The following is an 18,746-nucleotide window of genomic DNA, read 5'->3' as shown; positions in this document are numbered from 1 at the left end:
TCATGCTATGCAAAACCAGTATAAATTGACCGTCGAATGTGGGAAAAGATTATAGAAAACGAGACCATGATTAAGTGGTTTTGTTTAGTTTTATGTCTAGGTTTGTGTAAATAGTACATAATACACAAGTAGTACTATAATAATTAAGCCGTTTGCTTTGATTCCCGGGTTAGGTAGAGTTGTTCGATATTTTGGTTGCCTGCCGGTTGCGATGAATTCGCGACGGTAACCCGGATCACGGCCGCAGGCAGTGGAGGAAAGCTGCGGACTACCTAGCGGGTTTACCGGGGCTCCGGCTCGACAAGCAGGAGTAGGAACGGGGTGGTTTTTAGTCAGTAAGAGTCTGACACTCCCTCTCGCCTCGCCCAGAGCGGGAGAAGTCATTGGATGATTTTCCCCCCTCAAAAAAAAGGGCAGTGGAGGAACACCCCCGTCGTCTCCACGACGTGGAAAGTCCTTGAGGATTTCCATCGCGTTACAAAAAAAACAATTGGTTGCTGCATAACTATCTAAAATATCTATAGATAAAACTAATTACAATACAAAGGATAATTAACATAATTTACGAAAACGTAGGTGTCCTTTAAATACACGACACAATGACCCAAATACAGGAGTCGAGTAAGTAACTTCGACTGAATTATTTGGTAGCGAAAAATTGTAGGTAGTTATAAGAAATAAACATTTTTACGTCGCTTACACACATGTTCAATGTATGAAAACAATGGTAAGAATTTCCACAAGGTTGCCTAATAAATCTGTACAAATAACTGCTCGTACGTTGGCAAAATATCAAGCGAATATTTAGAACAGCCTGTATGTGTTATTTTGAGGTTGTATTCGGTGTTTGATCACAATATATTGTTTTATAGTAGGTATAGAACCTTGCGGGTTACCGGGACCTAAGCAGGAGTTGGAACGGGGTGGTGTTTAGTCAGTAAGTCTGATACTCTCTTGCTTTGCTCAGGGCGGGAGAAGTCATTGGATGATATTCCTGCCTTAAAAAAAAGGTAGTTGGTAAATTCCTAGTTCCAAGACTTGGTATAAGCTGGGTGTCTTCAAGGCCCGAGTGAATAGTTTGCTCATGGGCAGACGTGATTCATCGTAGGCTGCAATCATCACTTACCATCAGGCGACCAAACGTCGACCCATCAAATATATATAAAAAAAGACCTCGCTAGAAGTTTCTTTAGTAAATAACATGTATTTACTAAAGGTACATAATTGTTAGAAACTAGTACCTAACATAAACAGACAGAATGTAACTGTTTATAGAGTGTATTATGAATATTACAAAGTTTCTATGTATGCGTGGGAAGATACACAAGAGAACCGATTGGTTTTGATTGTGTTTGCTCGTAATAGCGAGTTGACTAATATTAACGAATGTTTATTTTTGAGTTATTACTAACTACTCTCACGTTGCTTGGCTCCTATAGATAGCCTCTCTCGACAAATGGGCTATCCAACACAAAAAATATTCATCAATTTTGAACCAGTAGTTCCGCAGATTAGCGCGTCCAAACACAAACTTGTGATCTTTACGATATTTGTATCCTATGATCCCTTCTCTTCTATGTCAATTCTCTCTTGGCAGTGGGGCGCTTTAAGCTGGGCCTTCCTGGTCTTTAAGGGAAGGTTCTAAGCGACATTTTTTTGAGATATTGCGCTACATACATCATTCGACGGGCAAAAATTCGCTGATTCAGAATATGTATGCATGTAACTCAGTATAAAAAAATTTTGCTTACACCAACCGTCGAATGACAGTATAGATTTAATTAGTTTTCTGAAAATATACGATAATTGTACTACACACAAGCGAATATTATGCGTATAGTGTAAAATATTGTAAAAAAACACGGAATAGTTGGCTACGGGCCCAATTACCCACGTGCCGAGTATTTTGATTCGGCCACGTGAGTTGTGTGTATTTGTGTATGTCTATGTATACATAACGGTGGTATATGCCTTCGGGTGGAGTGAGGCGTCATGCTTTTGTTAACCCTGTGTTGCTGATTACCTAGTAATGTATTTACTGATTGGAAAATATTTACTTATTAATGTGTATTAAGGGCATTAACTGTCTGAAATAAAACTGTTGGAGGCAAATCTTCCGTTAAGCCTCGGGCACCGGTGACCGAAGTGGCGGTTAACGTGTTAAGAGCCTCTTTCTTAATTTTCTGTTAATTTTAAACAGACAGATATCTTATGAAAAATATGTCAAATTATCCGTTAGAGACTAACTAACAAATAACTTATTCAAGGTTTTGTAAAGTCTTTTAGTTTATATATGTACCTTGTACCTAAATAATAAGTTACGAGATGTGCATATTGTGCATGTATGTATGTTTATTGCTCCAAAATGTCTAAACGGATCCGCATGAAATGCAGTGTAGTGATAGATTCTAGTGAAGCATAGCAACGATTCTCTGAAAGTGTAAGATTAACTGGCTATTGTCTTAAAATTAATTAAATCGTGAGCTGAACTTAGTTACAATGGAACAAAGCATCACTTTGAAAGAAATAATAGACGAGTTAGCTACTAACAAAAGTAAATATTTCCTTATATAAGCTTAAACTAATAGATAAGCACTCTTATTGTAACTAGAGCAGTTATATTAATTCCTAAACATCGCCGTTTATCTCAAGAAAGACTTTCAACTCTACACTTTAGCTTATAAGGTCTATTTTAGAAAATTCTTCATTTTGTAATGATAAGTATATTATTTAATAGTACTAAGCGATAAAATCTCAGTGGAACTCTCTAATTACTTGATAATAATATGTTTTGTACGATTCATTGTGATACCCGTTGCGATAAGGATATTTAATTAGGTTGTGATCTTAGTTTGTGTTTGTTTAGCTTTCCAATTTATTTTCTTGTCTTCTTAGCTAGTGCTGAGGTTTCTTCTTGGACTATGATGAGCCTCTTTTACAGAAAGGCAAAGTGAACATCATCTATTTCAATTAGACCAGGAAGGCACTTTTGAATGTTAAAGTCAAATATTATAATATTGTATTATTAACCAGAGGCCCAATTCCCAATCCTCGATTCCACAACAACCCTTAAATTCCTAACCTCCAAAAGGCCGGCAATGCACATAACTAATGTTAGTAAACGAACGCACCCACGACACGGTGGGGGGCAACGGTGTTTAAGTCTTTGACTGCCAATAGAAAACTGTTGAAGGCAAATCCTCCGCTAACGTCGGTCACAGGTGACCATCACGGCGTTCAGTGTGCTAAAAAAATATTCAATATTTATTTTTGTTTTTGAAATGCAATGACATTCAACTAATCCTCCAAATCCTGCCAAGTGTATTAACGTTTTCGAGTAAAGCCCCTTGACAGAACAGACAGAAAGAGGGTATTCAAAGCAGACAGCGATTTAATGGCGCGGGCGTCAAATTGTCTGTCACATATAAAAATTAATCGTGTTCTCTTTTATTAGTACTTTGTACTGCATTTCAAGTATATCAGAAGGTATATTTCTGATCAGTAATGAAAAATAAAATGTTTAAAGTAGTCCATGTATTGTATTAAAGCGTTAACTGTTGTAAGAAAACTGTTGAAGGCAAATCCGGTGCTAATCGGCGTGGCGGTTAACGTGTTAATTACAAAGTTCCAATCAAGTTTGTTCGTATACACTACCTTCTTTTACACTTGGTTCTTGTATTGTTTTTGATAATAATAAAAATTGAAAAATTCTCAACCACTAAATTGATAATACAAGTCCTCTTTCATCGATTCTGTTTTCACAACCATCTGTTAGTGTATGTCTAGAGCATGTAACGTGGTGTGTTGCACACTCGATGGTTTGCTATTAAGTCAGCGCGAACATAGAGCACGTTGCATAACACGACACGTGTACCATGTGCAACCACTTTCGGAGAACATAATCGATATCTGCACCAAATGCTAACTGATATTGATAGACCGATCACTCGATTACCTTCAAAGTGAAACGTTAATCGATTTCGATAATCTAGTAGATAGATGAGATATCGGAATTGGAAACATTTCTCATTTCCGATTCTCGATGTAATATCCGAGGGATGATCCATCTTAGGTTCCTTACAGTTTGGTTTTATGAGAAACTAGTAAATAGACCCTTTTTCTTTACTCTAGTTACTTGAATATTGAAATGAACTTGAGGTTCAGATCCAACCCTATGTCAGTGTCGGAAGATATACATAGGTAATTAAAAAAATAGCGTTTTCATCAGATCGTTAGGACTCTTTTTTGAGTGAGGAACGCATCCAATGACTTTTCCCGCCTTGGGCTAGGTAATAGGGTGTCAGACTCTTACCGACTAAAAACGACCCCGTTCAGCAGCTCCAGAGATTGTTAGGACATACATTTGTTTTTTTTTTTACAGTAAAACTAAAAACGTCGTTGTATAAGTGTCAAGTAATAGCCGCAATGCTATCCCCGCATTTTAAGTCGTAAATAACTTTATCACCATGTCCTTAAATGCTCCATATGTCTATCATAAAATACCTAAAGCTTTATACTTACAATCTACAAAATATCTAAGTAAGTCATCAGTCCGGATCATTTTGTCGTGTAATCGTGTTGGCGTATCTGATCCAATGGTCCAACGTTTGACCAAATCGGGTGATCTCAGTCCAAAGTCGTGCTTTGGTAATAAATGCTAGAAATAAAGTGGTTTCTGGTATTTTTTACCTTTTAAAATGGCTTTGAGAAGCCGCTTCTATAGCATTTAGGTATTTTTTCTGGTCATTCTTGATATTGTGGAATATTTTCTCATTGTTCATGCCGTTAATCGGCCTGTTTTCGTTTTTAATATAATTTTATCAGAAGGCTTAGTACGAGTTTATTTTACGTTGAACGAGATCGAAACGAGACAGCGTTAGGTGCCGTGATTGGCCGGCTGTAATTAACTAATCTATTACCAAAGCCCCCTGTTCTTTAAGGACCATCATCATCATCTATCAGTAAAAACTAGTAAAAAGACATTTATTGCTAAACATAGACCTTCCCTAACAACTTCCAGATCGGCTAATTAAAAAGATAACTTATTAAATGTAAAATAATGTGATGGCTCACAAAGTTCGTTGAAATTAAGACACTTGAACTAAAAAAATAGTCTTATTTTGACGTCATGTCTTGTCATTAATGTCCATTGAACTGTAGATATGACAAACAAATAAACATTTTAAGCTTTAAACTCAATTTCACGCAAATCATTTACTTACTTCAAAACATAAACAGTACAACCGGATTTAATCGACAGACAAAGCAGGCATTATCATTATTTATTATGCAGATAACTGTTGAACTATTGTCACGGATTTTGCTTTTATAATAATTATTATATTATCATTATTCATTATGTTTCATATCTACAGTTGACACACCCCTGCCGCGCCTTGAATTCATTTTAATGAGGTAAACACCTCTTATCGTTTTCTGGTAGCCTGGTATTTTTGATCGGAGATTTTAATTCAGTGCTAGGAGTGCAGATCAATATTTTCCCAATTAATAAATGCAGCTATTGTTTGTTTATGAGACAAACATGGTATTATGTATTTGGTTTTACCATAATATTTATACGAGAGACAGCTTTTTTTGAGGAGAAAAATCATCCAATGCTTTCTCCCTCCTTGGGCGAGACGAGAGGGAGTGTCAGGCTTTTATTGACTAAATCTCACCCCGTTCCTTCTTCTGCTTTAAACCGGAGCTAAGAGATATCTACTATGACATCTTTTAAATAAGTAGATAAGGTATAAATTACTTTTATAAAAGTGTCTTTGTGTGGAAATGCATAGTGACTAAGAAAATAAATAAGTTTCAATAATTTTGATAAAAAATGCAATCCACAATTTCCACATAGTCAAAGGTAGTCATAAATATCTTATTTCACTAATTTTCACCACTATGTACTCGTAATATCCTTAATCTAACCAGATTAACTTCAGTAAACTACTTTCCTTTTGTAGTTAGGTATTTAGGCCTTTCCTCAGCGCCTCGTGCCTAGCCGAGACCTAGCTAATTATGTTATAAATATTCCTAGCTTGAAGCTTTAATTCAGTCTTCAGGGATCCCTCGACGCTGAACTAATTCCAATTTAGCCGGCTTTGTAGGTATTTAACATCAAGTCTGTTATTTAGTGAAGCAAAAGACAAAGAAAACTAAACTTATTATGGGGAATAAACATAGTTTTTAATACGTTATTTTTATTATTTATTTAATAGGGCTCGTCACTTATTTTATACTAGCTTCTACCTTCTATCCTATCACCCAAGTCAGCTCATACCCTGATGTGTGTATACCAAGTTTCATCAAAATCCGTTCAGTAGTTTTAGCGTGATTGACGGACAAACATCGCAGCAAACAAACCTTTTCATTTATAATATTAGGGTGATTACTGAATAACTCAAAGCCAGTTATAGTATAGTAGGACAACTAGACATAGGACACTATTCTAAACTTCATATCTACCTACATATCTTCACGCCTTCAATCCCCGAAGGGGTAGGCAGAGGTGCACATTATGGCACCTAAAGCCACTGTGTACACCCACTTTTCACAATTTATGTTGTAAGTCCCATGTAATAGGTGGTGAGCCTATTGCCATATACCGGGCACATTTCCAGACTCCGTGCTACCACTGAGAAATTTCGAAAAACCGAAAAAAGCCCAGTAATAAACTTCACACTAGTCAATAACAAGTTGTAATTAAGCACAATTAATAACAAATAATTTAGAGATATACATTTTTCTCACATATTATGGCTGTCACCAATGGTTTAACTTAAATTGTCCATTGTTCTTATCAGATATATATTAGTTACAATATTAATGTCTAGAACTAGTCATTAAAACACTAATAAATTCTACCTTTTCAAGTATCTATGTCCTTAATGTGTAGTGTGTACATAGCAATTTACATTTAGTCATATAAAAGCTAATTCTATCTTGGCAGGAATGTAGCTATTTGTCATTCATTACTAGAATTGGACGTTTGAGTAAATAACACTGCAATATTTTATCCCTTTACGACCTTTAGGGGTGGGGCAGACAATTAAATTTGGCGAGACTGGGGTGATAGGAGATAGGAATAGAAAAGTATGTATAAACTATCGGTTATAGAAATCTATACTTTATACTGCGACTGCTAGGCAAGGCCAATGTTTACAAAAGATATACTTCGTTACAATGTACACTATATATTAGAACAAATAACAACAGATAAGTGTGGGAGAGCCATGCTTAAGTGTGGACCGGCTCGACCGGAGTGATACCACGGCCTCACAGAAAACCGACGTAAAACAACGCTTGCGATGTGTTGCGTTGCGTGAGTGAGGTTACCGGATGCCCAATTACCTTCCTTCCCAATCTTCGATTCCACAACAATCCTTAGATTCCTAAGCTCCAATAGGCCGGCAACACACTTGTAACGCCTCTGGTGTTTCGGGTCTTCATGGGCGGTGGCAATTGCTTACCATCAGGTAATTCGTCTGCTCGTTAACCGGCTTATACCATAAAAAAATCTTTGTAATGAATCAACATTTTCTTACCTGCATACTAAATACCCTAAAAATGAGAAACTCTTTAACGCTTCTCAGTAATTGACTCATAATGAGTGCATTACTGCATTGTAACCGGATAGAGGCATCATTCCTATTACCGTCTAGACAGACAACTCAGTGATTCACTGATATACTGGTGTTTAAGATAACAACAAGTAAACAAGTCGATCGGTCTTGTTTTGTCTACCTCCAACTACATAGTACTGCTTACACCCGCCAAATACGTTGGCTTTAAGGTCATTGCTATTTGTTGTGCAAAGGAAATATTTTCAGTTTTAACAAGGTTTACTCATATGGGTAAACAAACAGATCCTTTTTTTAATCGGGGAAAAATCACTCCGTTCTTACTACTGACTTTTCCCAGCCTTGGAGTCCCAGTAATTCGCTAGGCAGTCCGCAGCGTCCGCAGATACTACGATTTTATTTTAATTTATAATATAAAACATCTTAATTTATTTAGTTTTTTAAAAAAAGCTACGTCAAAAATATTATTTTTAGCCAAACTGAAAAATACTTTTTTGCTTTTTTTTACATTTTGGGATTTCGCGTTTGACCCTCATTAACTTTATTCTAAATCAACTAAAATACTGCAAAGTACCAATACAGAACAGTCGATGCATGGTATTAAAAACGTTCATAAAAACTTCAGTTCAAAACAAGGACTGTTTTTGTTAAAAAAAAAGTTAAACGGATTATGTTGCAAACGAGGTCGCTGCAGACTGCAGAGTGCAGCCAAATCCGAGCTTACCACAAAATAAAGCAAAACGTAAATATTTACACACATACGAAGTTGTCAAGCGATTAAAAAAAACATGATGAGGATTTGGTAAACCATTTTTTGTATAATCATGACGTGTAAGGTTTTCAACCAGATATGTGCTATGCTACGTTGCTGTGGATGCGTTTGGCTGAAGCAGGATATTTTCAATGTTTAGTTCGAAATTTTGCTTTTCATTTTATTAACTCATGTTTCCAAAACCCCTTGATTTTTCGAAAACATGACCCACACTCGTTACTCCTATTTTTCTAATAAAAATTTTTCTGTTGTTACAGATGCGACCAAAACTTCTCGACAGTCGAACCTCGTGCGTATGCGCAGGTCCGCACTCGGGAAGTCAGCACCTACACTCTCTGTTCACGTCGTGAGTACCTTTTTGTTGATCTCCAAATGTATTTTAATTCGAAACCTTATGTTATGATTCCCGTAGAGCATTAGTGACTTTCAGAAAACTTTAATAACTCTTTCTCTTCGCTGTCACAGTGAAAAACCTCATTACAATGTCAGAATTTGATAAGTTACAACTCAACGACGTCATTAACGCCATGTTTTGCATCCATATTCCAGTCTATTGGCATAAACAATAGTACCATAGCAAGAAAGGAAATACTTTTCGCGCGTGTTGGCGCGGTGGGGCGGTGGCTGGGCAACCGGCTTCCGCGCAACGTGTAGCGGATTTGATTCCCGCACAGAGAAATTCTTTGTGTGATCTACAAATTGTTGTGGGCTCCGGGTCTAGATGTCATTTGCATGTGAAATTGTTTATAAACGCACCCACGATACAGGAGAAAATATTTGTGCAGGGCAACGTTATTTCTAAAGCCGAGTTATAATCCAACCTTTCCTAACGGCTCGCAACTTGACCACCACTACGGTAAAGCTCCTTATAAGTTGACGCTTACAGTGGGTGTGTAATGACTCATTACTTGTGCTCTTGTTAGCTCCTTGCCACTATTATGGCACTATTAATTGACATCTGGCCACAATGGGACAGCTGTTTAAGTACCTTGTCGATGTCTTAATTTAATAGTGGGAGGTTAAGTGGTCCGTTTGTTTTGGTATGTAGTTTTGTTCTCAATGTGATGTTTAAGTATCTTCAAACTAGTATTTAAATCATTATCGTCTATGCTATACTATGCTATGGTTTAGTCATTTTATCCCCTGCAAAGTTACGCCTCTTATCCCCGAAGGGCTAGGGAGAGGTGCACATTATGGCACGTAATACCGCTATACAATATACACTAAATTTTCACCAGTAATACGGGGTGTGTCAATGTCATTTTGACTTCATGGTTTATAAATAAGTTCAGGTTTAATCCTTCATTGTGTTCACGGACGCATTTTTTTATCTTTCCATTCATTCATAGAAGTTGTTCTTAAGATGAACTCGTTAAAATAGAACCATGATATTTAGTTTTGTAACGCCAGTTCATAGTGAAAAGTTATACCCAAAAAGCTCTAAAGGAATCTTTCTTGTTGTCCGTTGCCACCCGCAAATTCCTATATAAATAGTTTTACGTTACACTGAGCAACCTCAAAAGCTTTAAGTACGTATTCATGACGAGCCTAACAAAATTGACGTATCCAAGAAACCCACCCACAGTTCAAAAAAGCTAGCCAGAATTTTACGCCCACATTGCAAAAATTTTCCAACTATACACTTGAATGTTCTAAGAACTACTCAATTTCTCTCTACTTCTAGGAACAATTTCACTCTTCAAATTCTTATTGTAGGCGTCATACGTAACAGCTAAGTTATAAGTACGTACTTACTTATAGTAGGCGTGTAATGAACTCATTTAGGATTACTCTGTAATTTACTGTTGCTAAGATTATGTAGGGCTGTTAAGCTCTTCACAGTAATGAGGTGATTCATGGCTCGAGGAAGGTAGTAGAGTAGTATAATTCCGCCGCGCGGATTCGGTGGTGGTTCACGTTAGATTTTGTCTTTATTATGTCAATGATCTATATTGTTTGTCTTATTGTAGAACAATTGTATCGGACCTAAGATGAAATAGGGAGTTTTTTTAAGGGGAAAATCATACAATGACTTAAATCATCCTGTGTCAGACTCTTATTGGCTAAAATCCTTTCGAGCCGGACCCCTGGTAACCTGTTAGGCATTCCGCAGCTCTGGGTCGGCATCAGCCCTACTGGGCCCCAACTATGGTAGTCTGTTGGCTTTTAGGGGTGCGCAGAGGTTGTCTATGATAACATACAAAAAGTGTTTTTAACATTTCATCACAGCTTAAATGTTTATTGTGGGTTACCGCGGAGGAGTAGGAACAGGGTGGTAGTCACCTAAGGTGAAGTTATTAGATGATTCTCTTGGTTTACAGTTAGTCTTACACTTAGAGTGTGTAATAATCCAATGTTGTTTCTTATATTTGCAGAAGGAGACATGCGCTGTGTCTCGGCGACCGTCGAGGCTGCCTCCGCCGCCCCCGCACCACCGGCTTTCACTAGTGGTAAGATTCGTAATTAATATGAACTTGTTTGAAAAATTAAACACCATCACAACATGACGTGAGTGTAATGAGTTTTGAATTTCCGAAAGCAGTTGTGACCCAAGCGTAATTGGGAATCTACATATAAACCTTTTCGCATAGGATAATTAATCGCTATCCTAATGACCATAATATCACATTTAATAGTTTCAGTCCGTTCCTGATTTCGATATCATCCATGGATGAAATCTCTCGTCATATTATATGTGAAATTAACTATAAAACTCTTAAACGCTACTAACCACTTAAATTCTGTAGAAACAATAAAGTCCTTAGCGTATTAAGATATTCTTTTGGTCTAGAATTTTTTCCAAGAATAATCAATTCGTGAACCATTTTCTAAAACACCTGTTGATCTTTCACTCGAATTGTAGACTGTAAAACAATGTTTAATTATGTATTATCTGTTTATTTACTTCAGCCCTTGAAGATGTTTTCTACGAACAATGAATATCCTGTCTTACTCAGGGTTTTCAATTATCTTTATACCAAATTTTACCTTCACCAGATCAACAGACTTCTTCCATCAGTTTTCTCTGTCGTTTTTCAAACCATCCCAAGACAAGTTCAAACAAACAAACAAGGTGGACCTTGTTTGTTTGTTTGAACGCGCTAATCTGAGAAATTACTGGATTGATTTGAACAATTCTTTTTGTGTTCCTATACAAAAAGATTTTTTGTGATGTCCTCATCCAGTATATAGCAATAGCCTCACCCCCTATTACATGGGACTTGTAACACAAATGGTGAAAAGTGGGTGTACATTGCATAGCAGCATTACGTGCCATAATGTGTACCTCTGCCTACCCCTTTGGGGATAAAAGGCGTGACGTTGCGTCCCTCATCACGATAATATTTCATAGAATTTTCTCACTTTATCTTAATGTGCTGCCGTGCGTTGTAATGTAATCAAACAATTTCTATTAACCACAGATAATATTGTCAATGGCATAAATGTGTTCCGCGAACAGATAGGGAAAGTGGTTGCTATCTATTGTTGTTCACATGTGTGGGTTCATGCTTTATTTTATCGATGGCTATGTTATAGTTATTGTTAACTAGTAATATTTCTTCCTTGGTTTCACATACATTTACCAGATCTTCGTAACCTTCATGCAGACTTCTTCAAAGACGGATTTTGTACTTATCCTCGCAGTTTCCGGAGCTGCGGACTACCTAGGGGGTTTACAAGGTTCCGGCTGGAAAGGCAGGAGTAGGAACGGGGTGGTTTTTAGGCAGTAAAAGTCTGACACTCCCTCTCGCCACGCCCATGGTGAGAGAAGTCAATGGATGATTTGCTCCCCTTAAAAATCCTAGCAGTTTAGTGTTTGCGTCTGTTCGACATGTTTTCATTTTCTATACAACTATTCCTACTGGGAGAGTCTCCTAGGAGACGTAATAAAAAAATAACAACTTGTTCAATCAACCTTTTCAGTTTGTTGTCTTACAATTTATCCTCAATAATTGATCTGTCAGTAGATTTGGTTTGTACAGATATAATCTTCAAACAATTTCATAGATTCTTGGAAAGTAATTTAATAGGATAAAAATGGGGACATTGTTTCAATACCTTGTAGTATTCAACTTCAGATTTTGCACAAGTCTAGACGCTAGATTATAATAAAATATCTATGTCGGAAATCTGAGAAAAACGTGAGTCATTGGCCCAAGTTATTGTTTACAGGAAACACTTTCACTAGTAATTTGTTTTCTCAGAGATGAATAGTTATTTATCTCATAATAATCATTTGTTCTATGTGGTTGAATGTCCTTACTTTGTGTAGGAGTGAGATTAGAAAATTGAAAGTGGTATTTACAAACACTGGGATTAAGAATACTTTGCATCTATAGAATCATGTTAGCCTCATTTTTATCATTAGGACCTTGAAAATGGCATCAGTCTGGACATAATCCTTTTATATGGGGCGTCTAGGCAAACAATTACTCCCGACAGACTCACAACTAGCATAACAAAGCTGAAGATTGTTTCTCATATGATAGGATTCTTGAAGAAGAAATATGTTTAAAGAAAAAAAAACGAGATCTACTCGTCCCAAATATGACTAAAATAACACACAATAAATGTAAATCAAAACCCTTTGTTATAACTAAAACTTTAATATTATGCGTAGGATAGTTTTCCAACCAGATTTTCCAGAAACTTGCACGTGGAACGAAGGTTTTTAATTCACCAGAGGGTTATAACTCTCAGCGTTGTAAATCTTAATTTGTTTTGTCCCCAAGATGGAGGTTATAAAGGGCGAATAGAGGTCCTTAGTCCCTTATACGCTGTAGAATTTATCTAGTGAAATATAGTGAAATACTTGGATGCCTGTCTGTCCTGTAGTAGAATTTAGTGGATATCAACAATAGTCTTATCTGATCTTTTCACTAGGTAATGAATAAATATTCTAATACATTTTATGGTATAAGACGGTAAACGAGCAGACGTATCACCTAATGGTAAGCAATCGCCACCGACCATGGACACCCGAAACTCCAGAGGCGTTACAAGTGCATGCGTTGCCGACCTTTTGGGGGATAAAAATTAGGAATTGCTGGAGAATCGGTGATTGAGAAGATTGGGAAGGTAGCTGGTGAGGATGTGATATCACTTCGGTCGAGCCGGCCCATTCACACCGAAGCATGGCTCTCTTACACCTCATTAGCTTAATATTTTCTCAAGTTGCGGAAATGTATTTAATGTAACATATTCTCACATTGTTCCCCTTTCTTTGTCTCTTTCTTTCCTTTTGAAACATAATTATATCAAACACATTAGATTACTTCTTGCACAATCCATCCATCTTCCTTCGTCTTGTTTTTATATCTAAAACTAGATTCTAGATAGAGCACTTGTTTACAGATTGCACACACGATAAGTTACCTTTTCATTTTCGATAAAGATCTTATGCCAAAACTATTAATAAATCTAGTAATCTTGTACTCTAATTCTATCGTAATCTCTACAGTGTCTTGGAAGATCAGAATCTCTTCAATTAGAAGATTAAACATGATTATGATATTATCTAATTGAGATAAACACTCCTATATGATGTAAATGTCACTGGTCTGATGTCATTGATGTGTCATTCTAATTCTGTTGTCATTTTGAAGGTTTTTATTTTGACCAAGGTCATTGGAAGGTCACGGATGCACATGCTGTGCTTGCAGTCCAATGGTGTTTAGTATTTCTTGGTGATAGGAATGTGGATAAATATGTACAGCTTAAATTAATTTGGAAACATATTAATTAAGAAAAAAAAATCGCCATTTTACAAGAAATTAGAAAAGAGAATACCTAATTTCATTTAAACGGCACGCAACGCTTCCTCTGGTTTGCGAGAGTCCATGGGAAGAAGTGGTGCTGATCACTCATCATCCATTGTCACATCCATCCTTCTGCTCATTTGCTCCTTACTTATATCAAGTATCTCATAAAAAGGACACCTAAACACATCATTACCTACCGCCTATCTTCTTAAATAATTCAATACCTCTAGAAGTTACTGTGTCTTCGGAACAAATTAATTATTTATCCATCTTTACCTTTGAGGAGCTAAAGGTCGAATGTCTAAACGTTAAACTTAGATAACTATAGGTCAAGACCCATGATACTGAGGGCTTAGTACGAGTTTGTTTTATATTTAACGAGACGAAACGTTAGCGTGTTTAGCCCTTTGATTGGTTCATTCATTGAAGCAGGCCAATCAGAGCGCCGAACGCGGTAACGGTTTCAATCTCGTTAGACGCAAAACAAACTCGTACAAAGCCCTTTGATATTTATTGAGTTACTAAGTAGTTAGTGTGTAGGTAGTAGATATTAGTTTAGAACTAAGTAAAGAGTAAGTTCTGATATTTTCTTGGAATCGGGAGTAATAGTGATTTATCTATACATTTAGTATAATAAGGTTTCTTCAACAGAAAAGTAAAGGATGAAGTGGTTTGATGTATAGTCGTAATAAAAGTCTTGAATTATTAGTTTTAGGTAGAGATTAGCTCTGGCTACCAAATGAGGTATCATGATTCTCGATGTATTCGTAATATTTCTATGTCTGTCTTATACTCCAAGGTACTGTAAAATGACTAACATAATATTACTCATATAGAGTAAATATATAGAAATAATATGTCTATAGGTATCAATTTAACGGATCTCCTCACCGCAATGATAGTGAGTGTCCTTGCAGAGACCACAATACCGCGTAATAGGAAACGCATCATGCGAGTTATGTAAGGACTACTAACTACTCTTTGCTCATGGATTCGTTTGCCTCAACATATTGTTTAGCGTTCATTCATCATTATTGATGGCTTTGTCTACAGGACGACTTCTTGTCTTCTTGTAAAGTCTTTAGTACAGCCCTCTAAATATAGATTTCGTAAATGAAAAAGGGCCAATTTCTATATATTTAAAGTGTTGGTCTATGAGAACACCGTTAGCGTCTTTCCTATCATTCTATCTTGGGCTTAGTGGTTTAGACGTATCGTAATATACAAAGAAACGGTATGTGCCGTAACTGGCGTTGCACCGTGGGGCTCCGGAGCAGGTCTATTAAGGGGACCCGTAGCCCATTGCAGGTGTTGAGGGTATCCACCGGGGTGGTTTTAGTGAGGTAAAAATCCCACACTCCCTAGTGGTTTATCACAAAAAAAGTTAGCCGCCTTTTGAAGGTTTCCCCCGTCATAAAAAAGGACAAGTGCTTTGATTTTCCAAAATTCGCGTCTGGGGTTTCGAATGTCCATGGCTGCGATTGCTTACCATCAAGTGATCCGTCTGCCCGGTTACCGGCTTATACCGCAACAAAAATAGTTCTGATTGCAATGTGGGAGTGTTATACATATAGTAATACAGTATTACATAAAAACTGATAAATATAATCAGTCATGTGGCGTCTGGAACAGATGTTTGTGTATGTAGCTCTGTCTGTTCCCAGATTCACTTGGTGTTCAGGGTCGACGTGTTGAAAATACTGGTCATGTGCGCGTGTACCGTGACTGTGTTCTATAGGGGTGGGCACAACTGTAGGTATAGTGCACTCGTTGCATTTGTTTAAAGGAGACGTAATTTTAAACAAACACTAGTTGGATTGATTTTGGATTTTGTGTGTTTAGTCGAACGACTGCTCGGTTGGCGTGGTGGCTGGGTAACCGTGTAGCGGGTTCGATTCCCGCACAGAACAACTCTGTGTGTTTCACAAGTTGTTGTTTCGGGTCTGGGTGTCATGTGTATGTGAACTTGTATGTTTGTAAAAGAACCCAAGACACAGGACAAAAAATTAGTGTGAGGCAATGTTTGAAAAATATAATTGAAGAAGTTAAATGCATGTCGCTATCATCCGACCGATCTAACAGTCATTGAGTCGTGTTGTGGTTCAGATGCTGATCATCATGGGAAATGTTTTCCTAAAAACATTTTAACTTAACTTTTTGCTTACATTTTACCGGAAAATCTCCCTACATCAAATAACCTTCATTCATCAAAACACTACGTTATAATACTCGTAGATATAAAATGACCCGTAGTTAGCGAACAACAGCCGATCTTATGCAAGTTACGTAACCAATGATTACATGACGGTTAAGGTCACCGGTTCTCGAGGAAATGCTCTTAATTACCGCCTCGTTAACCAGCCAGTCAAATTGTTGAATTAAGTAATTGTTTTTACATAATGAACGTATACAGTTTTTAATTGGTAAGGGACGTATATTTTGGTGTGATTTGTATTGAAGTATTTGTTTTTGTAAATGTACTTTTTTAAGGGCGACGATAATCTATCTGTGTGATATTTTATTAGAGCTTGTTGAGTAATAGTAAAATAAAAACAAACGTCTGTACCCTTAGTACGAGTTTGCTTTACATTTAACAAAATCGAAATGCAACCGCGTGCGGCGCTCTGATTGGCCAGTGCAAATGAACCAGCTAATCAGCGCCGAACGTATTCACATTTCGATTTTGTTAAACGTAAAACAAACTCGTACTAAGCCCTCTGTTTACAACATTTTACGTTTGTGATATTACTAAAATGCTTTTATAAATAGTCACGAAGACGATGAGAGTTAAATCTAAAATTTAATTTAAAAATTTAGAGAACATAACTAAAGTTTACGACACCCACACAAACATCATTTTAAAATTTATTACTACATTACTTACGCTACTATTTATTACGATAAATTATACAACTAGTGGTGTTTTCGTCATAGTATATTTATAAAACAAACTATAAATAAATAAAACAGATATAAATCAAATACTTACATATTCGAGGCAATTTTTAGAACACTTCCCAATTTTAGTGCGGCTTGGCAAAAATAAAACATCGCACTGACGCATCTTAACCTACTCCCATTCGATAAAACAGACTTTCGACTTTATCATCAGCCAACATTAAGGTTGAATATCGAATAAAGAAGCTTCACAAATTAGTATACTTTGATTTGCTGGTGAATACGTAAACAAATTTTTGTTCAGCCCGCGTCATCGCGTGGTAGTGCACTATTAATTTTGTGATGGGCAACATTTTATTCGGTGTTACGTGTGTTGCCAGCTAAAATAAACAAGTATGTAATGCCGGTAATACTCAGACGATGTGTCGGGTTTTATATGTGGAATTTCTACATTTAGCGTTTGTCATGTTATTTTCTGGATTTTTGAGCTGTGACGTCCATTGCGATGATGCAGTTTAACAGCTGTTGTTGTCTAACAGCCGTACTGAGAGACATTTAAGTCTTTGACTGCCAATAGAAAACTGTTGAAGGCAAATCCTCCGCTAACGTCGGTCACCGGTGACACCTGTAAAGTGTTAATGAATGTTCATGGGTGCTTTTCCATCCGAGGTGTGCTATGTAGGTATGCTCCGAAGATGTAATAGGTAAGCTGTAAAACTATGTGACCGTTTCTACTGATACTAGCTATGCTCATCTGCTGTGCGAGATGTGTGAGAAGCTCAAAACAATTCTTTACGTGATCTATAGTTTAATATTGTTGCGGGTTTGGTAAAATGTATGCTTGTAAACGCACCCACGACACAGGTGAAAATCATAATCTGGGGCCAACGTAATTTTTAAACTCCTACACTAATTACATGGTTTAAAAAAAAACATAAGTCTGTATGTGTGCTTCATCCTCAGCCACATCTTCACTGCGCCGTCCTAGCAGTAAGCGGGTTGGTGGCCAAACGCAAACTAATCAACGTTTTAACGCATGTACAAACATCAGAACCAATTGTAAAATACTTTTTTTTAAAGTATGACCAAGCAACTCTTGTGTACAGAGCTTAGAAAAAATGGTTAAATTACATTATCTATCACGACACGACATTATAAATGTCTTAAGTTCTCAAAGAAAAAAAAAAACTAGTTGCCGTACTCACTTGCGTTACGTTGCGTTTTGGCGCAAACGCGCAAAAAATCTTTCAATCTTACGAAAATGTAACATTTAATCTAATTCTCTTTAGTAGTTTACCTAAGAAAGGTAGCCGTGTATTGGATTTTGATCTTTATTGCTGTAGTGAATACGGTAGAATATAACAATTGAAAGTGTATTTTTGTTCGACTAATGTTTTCTTCAAGAGCTTCGATGTTCGGTATTTAGGCCAGTGCAGATACCTCTTATAAAGGTAAAAAGTAAAAGAAATTTATAGTAGAATGAAATCTATTGGAAATGGAAGAGAATATGCTAAAACAAGAAAAAAATAAAAATTCCACTCCATCCGAGTTCGGGAAGTGGGGGGAGGGAGGTTTTAAGAGTAAAAATCGGTTTATCGCAATTTTCGGCGAAACTACAAGTCCTATGAAAAAAAGTTAAATGGCAAAGTTGTAGGTAATAAAAAGATCTACAACTTTTGTATTTACACTTTTTTTATATTACCTCAAAATTTTGTGTAAAATTCAAAAAAC

The 18,746-nt window shown here is 36.7% G+C and overlaps 1 protein-coding gene and 1 long non-coding RNA gene across 6 annotated transcripts in view; one reads left to right on the top strand and one right to left on the bottom strand.

Annotated features, from left to right (window-relative positions):
• The window catches only part of LOC126911585 (uncharacterized), a 297,716-nt gene that overhangs the window by 102,512 nt on the left and 176,458 nt on the right, over positions 1-18,746 (bottom strand). The window lies entirely within an intron of this gene.
• Positions 1-18,746, top strand: part of LOC118280651 (microtubule-associated serine/threonine-protein kinase 3) — a 96,396-nt gene that overhangs the window by 26,541 nt on the left and 51,109 nt on the right. For all 5 annotated transcript variants that reach the window (XM_050699429.1, XM_050699430.1, XM_035600931.2 and 2 more), the window contains exons 2-3: positions 8,613-8,701; positions 10,731-10,805. In XM_050699429.1, the coding sequence (XP_050555386.1) occupies positions 8,613-8,701; positions 10,731-10,805 (164 nt within the window). The remainder of the gene's footprint in view (positions 1-8,612; positions 8,702-10,730; positions 10,806-18,746) is intronic.

The sequence above is a fragment of the Spodoptera frugiperda genome, chromosome 16 (genome assembly GCF_023101765.2).
Source record: "Spodoptera frugiperda isolate SF20-4 chromosome 16, AGI-APGP_CSIRO_Sfru_2.0, whole genome shotgun sequence".
Taxonomy (NCBI): domain Eukaryota; kingdom Metazoa; phylum Arthropoda; class Insecta; order Lepidoptera; family Noctuidae; genus Spodoptera; species Spodoptera frugiperda.
The sequence above is the reverse complement of the archived record's forward strand: the minus strand, read 5'-3'. Positions and strand labels throughout refer to the sequence as shown.